Source organism: Scyliorhinus canicula, chromosome 7 (assembly GCF_902713615.1).
Source record: "Scyliorhinus canicula chromosome 7, sScyCan1.1, whole genome shotgun sequence".
Taxonomy (NCBI): Eukaryota; Metazoa; Chordata; class Chondrichthyes; order Carcharhiniformes; family Scyliorhinidae; genus Scyliorhinus; species Scyliorhinus canicula.
This window is the reverse complement of record NC_052152.1, coordinates 115209236-115221904: the sequence shown is the minus strand read 5'-3', so window position 1 is coordinate 115221904 and position 12669 is coordinate 115209236. Positions and strand designations below refer to the sequence as shown.

The window sequence follows — 12669 nt, the reverse complement described above, 5'->3', positions numbered from 1 at the left end:
GAGTTCAATTCCCAGTCACTGTCTGTGCAGAGTCGGCATGTTCTCTCCACGTGTGCGTGGGTTTCCCCCGGGTGCTTCTGTTTCCTCCCACAAGTCCCGAAAGACGTGGTTGTTAGGTGAATTAGACATTCTGAATTCTCCCTCGGTGTACCCAAACAAGCGGCAGAGTGTGGCGACAAGGGGCTTTTCGCAGTAACTTCATTGCAGTGTTAATGTAAGCCTACTTGTGACACTAATAAAGATTATTATTGACCACAGAATCATTACAGAGCAGGATGAGGCCATTCAGCACATTGTGTCTCCCCACAGGCTCGCCGATTGGGCATTTCACTTTGTGCCATTTACCTGCCTTATTCTTCTAATCTCCATTCCTTTTCAAATAATCATCTTTGAATGCCTCGATTTAACCTGCCTCCTGGCCACATTGACAGCTGCTTCGAGCGCAATCTCCCCCATCGTCACTTCCGGCTACTCCTCACGGTCGCACCGACAGTTCGCAGCCCCGTTTTGACTCCCTCAGGGCGACGGTTGGACAGGCCCCTCTGCCTCTCAAACTGACGGTTGGACAGGCCCCTATCCCGCCCACCCCCCGTCAGGCCGACGGTTGGTCAGGCCCCTCTGCCTCTCAAACTGACGGTTGGACAGGCCCCTATCCCGCCCACCCCCCGTCAGGCCGACGGTTGGACAGGCCCCTCTACCTCTCAAACTGACGGTTGGACAGGCCCCTATCCCCCCCCCCCCCCCCCGCCCCCGGGGCTGACGGCCTGACACCCCCTCCCTCAGGCCGACGGTTGGACTGGCCCCAACCCCCTCAGGCTGGCGGCCCCGGCTCCCTCCCTGTTCCCGGCGGCGGGCCGCAAGCACCGGGTTTGCATGGTGTCGGACTTCTTCTACCCTAACATGGGCGGGGTGGAGAGCCACATCTACCAGTTGTCGCAGTGCCTGATCGAGAGGGGCCACAAGGTGATCGTGCTCAGCCACGCTTACGGCAGCCGCCGGGGCGTGCGCTACCTCAGCCACGGCCTCAAGGTGTACTACCTGCCGCTGCGGGTCATGTACAACCAGTCGACGGCCAGCACCCTGTTCCACAGCCTGCCGCTCGTGCGCTGCGTGCTGGTGCGCGAGCGCGTGGGCCTGGTGCACGCGCACAGCTCCTTCTCGGCGCTCGCGCACGACGCGCTCTTCCACGCACGCGCCCTGGGCCTGCGCACTGTCTTCACTGACCACTCGCTGTTTGGTTTCGCGGACCTGAGCTCGGTGCTGACCAACAAGCTGCTCACCGTCTCCCTGTGCGACACCAACCACATCGTCTGCGTCTCCTACACCAGCAAGGAGAACACCGTGCTGCGGGCCGCCCTCAGCCCCGACATCGTCTCTGTCATCCCCAACGCCGTGGATCCCACCGACTTCACCCCCGACACTGCACAAACCCAACCCGGCACCCTCACTGTGGTGGTGGTCAGCCGGCTGGTGTACAGGAAAGGTAGGCACGACCAGCCATCACCCCACACTCTGCATTTCCCCCCCCCCCCCCCCCCTGCACCCGTACTGCCCCTGCTGTGTGGCTGCACCACCCACGCTGTGCCCACTGCAACCCGCCCCCCCCCCCAACCACCAGCACTCTACATAGGGTGGCACAGTGGTTAGCATTGTTGCTTCACAGCTCCAGGGTCTCGGGTTCGATTTGGGGCTGGGGTCACTCTCTGTTAGGCAAGGACAGTATTACGGTGGCTGTGAGGACGTTTGATGAGGACTCGAATACTGAGGTAGTACGGGCTGAGGTTAGAAACAAGAAAAGAGAGGTCACCCTGTTAGGGGTTTTCTATAGGCCTCCGAAAAGTTCCAGAGATGTAGAGGAAAGGACTGCAAAGATGATTCTGGATAGGAGCGATAGTAACAGCGTAGTTATTATGGGGGACTTTAACTTTCCAAATATTGACTGGAAACACTATAGTTCGAGTACTTTAGATGGGTCCGTTTTTGTCCAATGTGTGCAGGAGGGTTTCCTGACGCAGTATGTAGATAGGCCAATGAGAGGCGAGGCCGTATTGGATTTGGTACTGGGTAATGAACCAGGACAGGAGTCAGATTTGAAAGTAGGTGAGCACTTTGGTGATAGTAACCACAATTCGATTACGTTTACTTTAGTGATGGAAAGGGATAGGTATAGACCGCAGGGCAAGATTTATATCTGGGGGAAAAGCAATTATGATGCGATGAGGCAAGACTTAGGATGCATCGGCTGGAGAGGAAAACTGCAGGGGATGGGCACAATGGAAATGTGGAGCTTGTTCAAGGAACAGCTCTGCGTGTCCTTGATAGTTATGTAGCTGTCAGGCAGGGAGGAAGCGGTCGAGCGAGGGAACCATGGTTTACTAAAGCAGTTGAAACACTTGTCAAGAGGAAGAAGGAGGCTTATGTAATGATGAGACGTGATGGTTCAGTTAGGGCGCTTGAAAGTTACAAGTTAGCTAGGAAGGACCTAAAGAGAGAGTTAAGAAGAGCCAGGAAGGGACATGAGAAGTCTTTGTCAGGTAGGATCAAGGATAATCCTAAAGCTTTCTATAGATATGTCAGGAATAAAAGAATGACTAGGGTAAGAGTAGGGCCAGTCAAAGACAGTAGTGGGAAATTGTGCATGGAGCCCGAGGAGATAGGAGAGGTGCTAAATGAGTATTTTTCGTCCGTATTCACACAGGATAAAGACAATGTTGTCGAGGAGAATACTGAGATACAGGCTACTAGACTAGAAGGGCTTGAGGTACATAAGGAGGAGGTGTTAGCGATTCTGGAAAGTGTTAAAATAGGTATGTCCCCTGGGCCGGATGGGATTTATCCTAGGATTCTCTGGGAAGCTAGGGAGGAGATTGCTGAGCCTTTGGCTTTGATCTTTAAGTCATCTTTGTCTACAGGAATAGTGCTTGAAGACTGGAGGATAGCAAATGTTGTCCCCTTGTTCAAGAAGGGGAGTAGAGATAACCCCGGTAACTATAGACCAGTGAGCCTTACTTCTGTTATGGACAAAGTCTGGGAAAGGTTTATAAGAGATGGGATGTATAATCATCTGGAAAGGAATAATTTGATTAGAGATAGTCAACATGGTTTTGTGAAGGGTAGGTTGTGCCTCACAAACCTTATTGAGTTCTTCGAGAAGGTGACCAAACAGGTGGATGAGGGTAAAGTAGTTGATGTGGTGTATATGGATTTCAGTAAAGCGTTTGATAAGGTTCCCCATGGTAGGCTATTGCAGAAAATACGGAGGCATGGGATTCAGGGTGATTTAGCAGTTTGGATCAGAAATTGGCTCGCTGGAAGAAGACAAAGGATGGTGGTTGATGGGAAATGTTCAGACTGGTGTCCAGTTACTAGTGGTGCACCACAAGGGTCTGTTTTGGGGCCACTGCTGTTTGTCATTTTTATAAATGACCTGGGGGAGGGCGTAGACGGATGGGTGAGTAAATTTGCAGATGACACTAAAGTCGGTGGAGTTGTGGACACTGCAGAAGGATGTTACAAGTTACAGAGGGACATAGATAAGCTGCAGAGCTGGGCTGACAGGTGGCAAATGGAGTTTAATGCAGAAAAGTGTGAGGTGATTCATTTTGGAAGGAATAACAGGAAGGCAGAGTACTGGGCTAATGGTAAGATTCTTGGTAGTGTGGATGAGCAGAGAGATCTCGGTGTCCATGTCCATAGATCCCGGAAAGTTGCCACCAGGTTGAGAGGATTGTTAAGAAGGCGTACGGTGTGTTAGCTTTTATTGGTAGAGGAATTGAGTTTCGGAGCCCTGAGGTCATGTTGCAGTTGTACAAAACTCTGGTGCGACTGTATTTGGAGTATTGCTTGCAGTTCTGGTCGACGCATTATAGGAAGGATGTGGAAGCATTGGAAAGGGTACAGAGGAGATTTACAAGGATGTTGCCTGGTACGGAGGGAAGATCTTATGAGGAAAGGCTGAGGGTCTTGAGGCTGTTTTCGTTAGAAGAAGGTTAAGAGGTGACTTAATTGAGGCATACAAGATGATCAGAGGATTAGATAGGGTGGACATTGAGTGCCTTTTTCCTCGGATGGTGATGTCCAGCACGAGGGGACATAGGTTTAAATTGAGGGGAGATAGATATAGGACAGATGTCAGAGGTAGGTTCTTTACTCGGAGAGTAGTAAGAGCGTGGCAACAGTAGTGGACTCGCCAACACTAAGGGCATTCAAATGGTCATTGGATAGGCATATGGATGACAAGGGAATAGTGTAGATGGGCTTTAGAGGAGTTTCACAGGTCGGCGCAACATCGAGGGCCGAAGGGCCTGTACTGCGCTGTTATGTTCAATGTTCTGTGAAGAGTGCCCGTTCTCCCGGTGTCTGTGGGTTTCCTCCGGGTGCTCCGATTTCCTCCCACATCCAAAGATGTGCAGGTTAGGTGGATTTGCCATGATAAATTGCCCTTGCTGTCTAAAAAGGTTAGATGGGGTTACTGGCTTATGGGGATAGACTGGAAGTGTAGACTTGAGTAGGGTGCTCTTTCCAAGGGCTAGTGCAGACTCGATGGGCTGAATGGCCTCTTTCTACACTCTAAATTCTATGATTTGGGATATGCTACTGATGGGATGGTTGCTACAGAATCAATAGTAAATCTCAAAGGGAGTTAGATGAATGCTTCAAAGCGAATGATTTGTAGGGAGATAGAGAAAGGGCCAGGAAGTAGGTACAACTAGGTTCCTCCTGAGAAGAACTGGTAGAGAGTTAGCAGGCTCAGTGTCTTCTGTTCTGTGCTGTGACTGATTCTGAAGGGCGAGGTAACTAACCCAACTCTCACCTTGAGACTTCACTCTCGGAAATTCTTATTTATGGTCTGCTTTAGCCTGATGTTATTTTCTATCTGATTCCATTTCTGTGAAGCTCTTTGTATAATCTTTATTAGTGTCACAAGTAGGCTTACATTAACACTGCAATGAAGTTGCTGTGAAAATCCCATAGTCGCCACACTCCGCCACCTGTTCGGGTTCATTGAGGGAGAATTCAGAAAGTCCAATTCACCTAACAGCATGTCTTTGTGTGATGCTTTACTCATTAAAGTCACTATATACATAATAAGAAGCCATCGTGTAGAGCCTGCAGTCAGTCCACTTGTGCGCTGGCACATGTACCTCGGGACGGCTTGTTGATACAAGCTACAAAATTTCGTAATTATACGTGGAGAGCTCGATCCTCCACCTCGAGATCTTATCGTTTTTGATCTTGCCCCGCTGTGGATTATTGAACATGAAGGCAACCGACAGTTGGTCAGTGAGGAGAGTGAATTTCCTGTCGGCCAGGTAATGCCTCCATTGCTGCACAGCTTCCACAATAGCTTGGGCCTCCTTTTCGACAGAGGAGTGCCGAATTTCAGAGGCATGGAGGGTGCGGGAAAAGAATGCTACAGGCCTGCCTGCTTGGTTAAATCCCACTCACTGTTCTTGTGTTTCGGTTTAGGGGGTATTACAGGGGCTGTTTAGCACAGGGCTAAATCACTAGCTTTGAAAGCAGACCAAGGCAGGCCAGCAGCACGGTTCAATTCCCGTACCAGCCTCCCCGAACAGGCACTGGAATGTGGAGACTAGGGGCTTTTCACAGTAACTTCATTTGAAGCCTACTTGTGACAAGTGATTTTTCATTTAGGGCAGCATGGTAGCATTGTGGATAGCACAATCGCTTCACAGTTCCAGGGTCCCAGGTTCGATTCCGGCTTGGGTCACTGTCTGTGCGGAGTCTGCACATCCTCCCCTTGTGTGTGTGGGTTTCCTCCGGGTGCTCCGGTTTCCTCCCACAGTCACAAAGATGTGCAGGTTAGGTGGATTGGCCATGATAAATTGCCCTTAGTGTCCAAAATTGCCCTTAGTGTTGGGTTGGGTTACTGGGTTATGGGGATAGGATGGAGGTGTTGACCTTGGGTAGGGTGCTCTTTCCAAGAGCCGGTGCAGACTCGATGGGCCGAATGGCCTCCTTCTGCACTGTAAATTCTATGATAATTTAAAGGATTTTTTTTCTGTGGTGATGTACGTGACATGTTAGAAAATAATAAATGCATGTGAAATTTTTGGTTGTGAAATGTTAGACCTAAGCCAAGCTGCAGATATTGCCCCTGACATATAATGTTCTTAATGCTGTTTTTTTTGACTGGGTACTTCAAGCTGTTTCTTCTGAATCAATATTAATGTTTATTGTTATGCATTTAGGAATTGATTTGCTTGCCGGTATAATTCCTGAATTGTGCCAGAAGCATCCCGATTTGCACTTTCTCATTGGTGGTGAGGGCCCCAAGCGAATTGTATTGGAAGAAGTCCGGGAAAAATACCAGCTTCATGACAGGTAATGAGACTTTTCTCGTATTTTGTTTAGGTTGGGGAGAAACTGCAGGAATATTGGGCGTCTTTCCATAAACAACTGAATTATACGGCGCGATTCTCCGCTGCCCACGAAGGGTCGGAGAATAGCTGGAGGGCCTTCCCGACAATTTTCACGGCCTCCCCCCCCCCCCCCCCCCTCCGGCCGCCCCCCAACACGAATTGCTGCTCACCGTTTTTTACGGCGAACAGCGATTCTCCGCAGGCCGATGGGCCGAATTCCGCGGAGTTTATGGCCGTTTTCAAGGCCTGCTTTCAGCGTTCGTGAAAACGGCCGCAAAGTGCCCGTCCCGGACAACCATGGCACCGACGGCCGACCCAGGGGTGGCATGGGCCTGCGATCGGTGGGCACCGATCGCGGGCAGCGGGTCCGATACCCGCGCACTATTTGTTCTTCCGCCGCCCCGCAGGATCGGTCCGCGGGGCGGCTGAGGGGCATGACGGCCCGCGCATACGCGGGTTTTGACGCGTCTGCGTGATGACGTCATCCGCGCATGCGCGGGTTGGAGCCGTCCAACCCACGCATGCGCGGCTGACGTCATCGTGCGCATCAGCCGCTGTGACTCTTGGCGGGCGGAGTTAGCGACGTTCGCTAACTCCGCGTCGCCGTGATTCCCCAGGCCCCGATACTAGCCCCATTCCCGTGGGGGGGGGGGGGGGGGAATCGGGTCCTGGGACGGAGCTCCGAGGCTGGCATGAAACACAGCCAGTTTCACGCCAGCCTTCACGGCACGCCGGATTTGAGGAGAATCGTGCCCATAGTTTTTTATTAGATTTATTAGTATTAGAATTTAGATCGTGCTTTTCATATGAATAGAACTTATTCAGAGCAACTCTAGTTATGCCCAGGGCGTTTGTCATTCTTTTGGGCCTGATTATTTTCTCTAATGTGATTTCTTTTTTAATAGTGAGATCCTTGCATTCCTCACTTTCGGTGGCCACTTGCTTCTTCATTACTTCCAGAATTCGTGTATCTTTATTCATTTTCCTCCCTGCTCCTTTTTTGTAAATGAGTTTCATACTTTTCATTGTTTTATAGGATAATTTTGACAATATTCAGTCAAAGCTTGTATCTGAATGGCACTTTAGTAACTTACCCAATAAAGCTTACCTGCTGCAGAACCTGCATCCCAAAACCCGTTTTGAAGTTGAAAACCAAACTGCTAAATATTTATTGCGGTCACTGGGAATAAAGCAATAGGTATTCTTATTTAAAGATAATAATAGAAGTATTTTTACTTTTAGCCATTCTGTAAGATGTTGCTTATATTTTGACCATTCTTTACTTTTTACAGAGTACGTCTTTTGGGCGCCCTTGAGCATAAAGATGTGAGAAATGTTTTGGTGCAGGGTCACATTTTCCTCAACACTTCTCTGACTGAAGCCTTTTGTATGGCAATAGTTGAGGGAGCGAGTTGTGGTCTCCAGGTAAAGCAATTCCCAAATGTCCTGTTCTATGTATAGATGCTCCAGGTCAATTGTTTAATTCTGCTATATCTGTGAACCGACCGGGCCTACTGTTACTAATTTCAAGACGATTTCCCCATCAAGCCCCCAACAGAAAAAAAAATAACCTGAAGTGTTAATGTACCTGAAGGACCAGAATTAACATTTCAATTTACAGGCACACAATCAAAGCTATTAAATGGCTTAATACTATGTGCAAAGGTTGTTTTTGAGCAGGAGAAGCCCAATAATTGTCCTTGTGGATACAGCTGTTATGCTTCCAGTACAAACTTAACATTAATCCTCGAGCATTTTAATGAAAATGATTTACTTGTAATATTTCCCTTTTCCCTGTAATGTCATCCCTGCAGCCAGAGAGAGGCAAGAATCATAAATTGTACAGCCCAGGAGGCGACCGTTCAGCCCATCAGTTTGCCTGGCTCGCTACAAGAGTAATCTAGTTAGTCCCATTGCTCTGCCCTTTCCCTCGATCTCTGCAATTCTTTCTCCTTCAAGTCTATATCTAATTCCCCTTTGAAGGTAACTATTGAATCTGCGTCCACCACTCTCTCATGCTTTGTATTCCAAATCCTACACCAGTCACTGCATTAAAAAAAATTCTGTGTCGTCTCTGGCTCTTTTGCCAATCACCTTAAATGTCTGCCCTCTATTACCCAGTTATTGGAAGCAGTTTCTCTTTATTTACTCTGTCTAAAGCCTTCATGATTTTAAGTACCTCTACCAAATCTCCTGTCGGGTGTTGCTGCTCAAAGGAGAACAACCCCTGTTTCTTTGGTCTACTCCATAATTGGACTTTTCTATTGAATCTCTTCAAGTACTTCTCCAAAGCAATCACATCCTTTCCACGATGCACCCAGAATTGGGGACACTGCTCCAGCTGGCGCTGAATTAATCATGTAGGCTTTAGCTGCTGTTCGCAAGTTATGCTTTAATTTATACATTTTTTATTAGCTGACTTGTTAACTTTGGTAGGCAGAATGTACTTGGGGGCATCTTCAAAGAGTTTTACACAAACACTCCTAAGTCTCTCCTTGGACTCCCTTCAAAATTGTACCATTCAGCTTGTATTGCTTTTCTTCATTCTTCTTAACAAAATCTCCTTCCAAGCAGCTTCCAAGGTCAGTTTGTAACGAGATGTGAGAACCACCAAGCACATCAATTTTTTTGTCTACATTTCAACAGTGGCTGCACTTCATAAGTACTCCATTGACTGAAATGCTTTTCGGCATGTTCTGAGGCATTATTCAAGCTCTTTGTTTTATACTCCCTCACTGTGGAAACTATGTTTAGTTTTTTGTTGCACATTCTTTAAGATCTGTGCTGTACTGTTCTATGTTCTATGTTCTATGTGTGAGTCACTGCCAAGACTGGCATTTATTGCCCATCTATAGTTATCCTCTAAGGTGGTGCTGACTGTTGCAGTCCATTTGGTGAAGGGACATATTACTGTTGGTTAGAGAATTCCAGGACTGCACAGGTTATAAGTAATGTTATTCCAATGAACTTGTTGCCATTGTATTTCTAGGTGTTTGAGATTGGTTTGTGTCGGAAGTGCTGCGCAAAGAACCTTGGTGGGTTGCTGCTTTGCATCCTGTAGATGGTGCAGATTAAAGTAAAGTCATCATAGTCCCAGATGAGGTTGAGAATGTTGGGAGACTGCACCTCCTGTTAATTGTTTGATTGTCTACCATCATTGAATACAAAAAGTCAGTTGAGCCTTGGTGAAATGCTGAGAACTGTTGAGCTTTGATCTAATGTGTTTGTGAGATTATTTATTTGTATTTTAGTTTTAGATTTATTGTCACATGTACCAAGGTACAGTAAAAAGTATTGTTCTGCATACAGTCTAGCGTGGTAATTTTTTTTTTTGCTTCACAAGCATGTAGTCCTGTGATGTAGCTTCACCAGGATGGCACCTGGTGAAGCTGCATGATGTGCAATTCTCAGCTTGCTCTTCTAAACCCCGCCTCCCCCTCATTGAATCTGGGTTGGTTACCTGACTTGATGGTGTTCAAGGAGTGAAGAATGTGCCAGACTGAGGTTACAGATTGTCCCAGAATACAATCCTGCTGGTGCTAATGGCCAAAATGGTCTTGTGGATACCCAATTTGGGTCTACTATATTCTGTTAATCTATCCCATTTTGCACAGTACTCATGCCACACAGCAAGATGGAGGGGACCTCCACATGATGATGAGATTTTATTAACCATGGCTCAGTTGACAGCACTTTTGCTTTAAGGAAGAAGGTTGTAGGTCCAAGTCACCCTCCAGAGACTTGAGCAGAGAAATCCAGACTGACATTCCAGTCAGTACTGAGGGAGTGTTGCACTGTTGGAGGGTCAGTTCTGAGAGATTACTGCACTGTTGGAGGGTCAGTTCCGAAGGATTGCTGCACTGTCAGAGAGTCAGTACTGAGAGATTGTTGCACTGTCTGATGTGCCATTTTGCAGATTAGACATTAAACCAAGGTCTTGTCTGCCCTCTTCAGGTTGATGCAAAAGTTACCAGTATTTAATTCAAGAGCAGGAAAGCTATTCTCTGTTCCCTGGGCAATATATATCCTGCAATCAACATCACAGGGAAACTGATCATTTAGTCATCACCACCTTGCTGTTTCACCATCAGATGCATTCGCATCTGGTCTATTACTGAGGGCAATAGCAAGTATTGCTCTGTTTACTTGGTTATGAATATGGCGGTCAATATGGTTGTCTTTCTTAATCCTAATTACGAGTGTACTTTCAGAGTCGCCAGGCATCTCTCGATACCTCCACAAGGTTCAAACTGAATACCGATCAAAGAGCCAGTTGAGAGTAGTGAGGTCATGAGTAAGGTTTCAAAGTTGCAGGAGTGTACCGGCAGGTAGGAAGGTGGTTTAAAATGTGTCTACTTCAATGCCAGGAGCATCCAGAATAAGGTGGGTGAACTTGGGGCATGGGTTGGTACCTGGGACGTCGATGTGGCCATTTCGGAGACATGGATAGAGCAGGGATAGGAATAGTTGTTGCAGGTGCCGGGGTTTAGATATTTCAGTAAGCTCAGGGAAGGTGGTAAAAGAGGGGGAGGGGGAGGGGGTGGCATTGTTAGTCAAGGACAGTATTACGGTGGCAGAAAGGATGTTTGATGAGGGCTTGTCTACTGAGGTAGTATGGGCTGAGGTTAGAAACAGGAAAGGAGAGGCCACCCTGTTAGGGATTTTCTATAGGCCTCTGAAAAGTTCCAGAGATGTAGAGGAAAGGATTGCTAAGATGATTCTGGATAGGAGTGAAAGTAACAGGGTAGTTGTTATGGGGGACTTTAACTTTCCAAATATTGACTGGAAACACTATAGTTCGAGTACTTTAGTTGGGTCCGTTTTGTCCAATGTGTGCAAGAGGGTTTCCTGACACAGTATGTAGATAGGCCAACGAGAGACAAGGCCATATTGGATTTGGTACTGGGTAATGAACCAGGACAGGTGTTAGATTTGGAGGTAGGTGAGCACTTTGGTGATAGTGACCACAATTCGATTACGTTTACTTTAGTGATGGAAAGGGATAGGTATAGACCGCAGGGCAAGATTTATATCTGGGGGAAAGGCAATTATGATGCGATGAGGCAAGACTTAGGATGCATCGGATGGGGAGGGAAACTCCAGGGGATGAGCACAATGGAAATGTGGAGCATGTTCAAGGAACAGCTACTGCGTGTCCTTGATAGGTATGTAGCTGTCAGGCAGGGAGGAAGTGGTCAAGCGAGGGAACCGTGGTTTACTAAAGTAGTTGAAACGCTTGTCAAGAGGAAGAAGGAGGCTTATGTAAAGATGAGACGTGAAGGTTCAGTTAGGGCGCTCGAGAGTTCCAAGTTAGCTAGGAAGGACCTAAAAAGAGAGCCAAGAAGAGCCAGGAGGGGACATGAGAAGTCTTTGTCAGGTAGGATCAAGGATAACCCTAAAGCTTTCTAGATATGTCAGGAATAAAAGAATGACTAGGGTAATAGTAGGGCCAGTCAAGGACAATAGTGGTAAGTTGTGCGTGGAATCCGGATGGGATTTATCCTAGGATTCTCTGGGAAGCTAGGGAGGAGATTGCTGAGCCTTTGGCTTTGGTCTTTAAGTCATCTTTGTCTACAGGAATAGTGCCAGAAGACTGGAGGATAGTAAATGTCCGCTTGTTCAAGAAGGGGAGTAGAGATAACCCCGGTAACTATAGACCAGTGAGCCTTACTTCTGTTGTGGGCAAAGTCTTGGAAAGCTTTATAAGAGATAGGATGTATAATCATCAGGAAAGGAATAATTTGATTAGAGATAGTCAACACGGTTTTGTGAAGGGTAGGCCGTGTCTCACAAACCTTATTAAGTTCTTTGAGAAGGTGACCAAACAGGTGGATGAGGGTAAAGCCGTTGATGTGTATATGGATTCCAGTAAAGCGTTTGATATGGTTCCCCACGGTAGGCTATTGCAGAAAATATGGCGGCATGGGATTCAGGGTGATTTAGCAGTTTGGATCAGAAATTGGCTAGTTGGAAGAAGACAAAGGGTGGTGGTTGATGGGAAATGTTCAGACTGGAGTCCAGTTACTAGTGGTGTACCACAAGGATCTGTTTTGGGGCCACTGCTGTTTGTCATTTTTATAAATGACCTGGAGGAGGGCATAGAAGGATGGATGAGTAAATTTGCAGATGACACTAAAGTCGGTGGAGTTGTGGACAGTGCGGAAGGATGTTACATGTTACAGAGGAACATAGATAAGCTGCAGAGCTGGGCTGACAGGTGGCAAATGGAGTTTAATGCAGAAAAGTGTGAGGTGATTCATTTTGGAAGGAATAACAGGTAGACAGA

General features: G+C 47.3%; 1 protein-coding gene across 1 annotated transcript in view; it reads left to right on the top strand.

The window, feature by feature from the left end:
- Positions 1–764: 764 nt before the first annotated feature.
- The window catches only part of piga (phosphatidylinositol glycan anchor biosynthesis, class A), a 33401-nt gene continuing 21496 nt past the window's right edge, over positions 765–12669 (top strand). Inside the window, exons 1-3 of the mRNA XM_038802707.1 lie at positions 765–1483; positions 6213–6345; positions 7676–7808. Of these exons, the coding sequence (XP_038658635.1) occupies positions 874–1483; positions 6213–6345; positions 7676–7808 (876 nt within the window). The 5' untranslated portion in view covers positions 765–873. The remainder of the gene's footprint in view (positions 1484–6212; positions 6346–7675; positions 7809–12669) is intronic.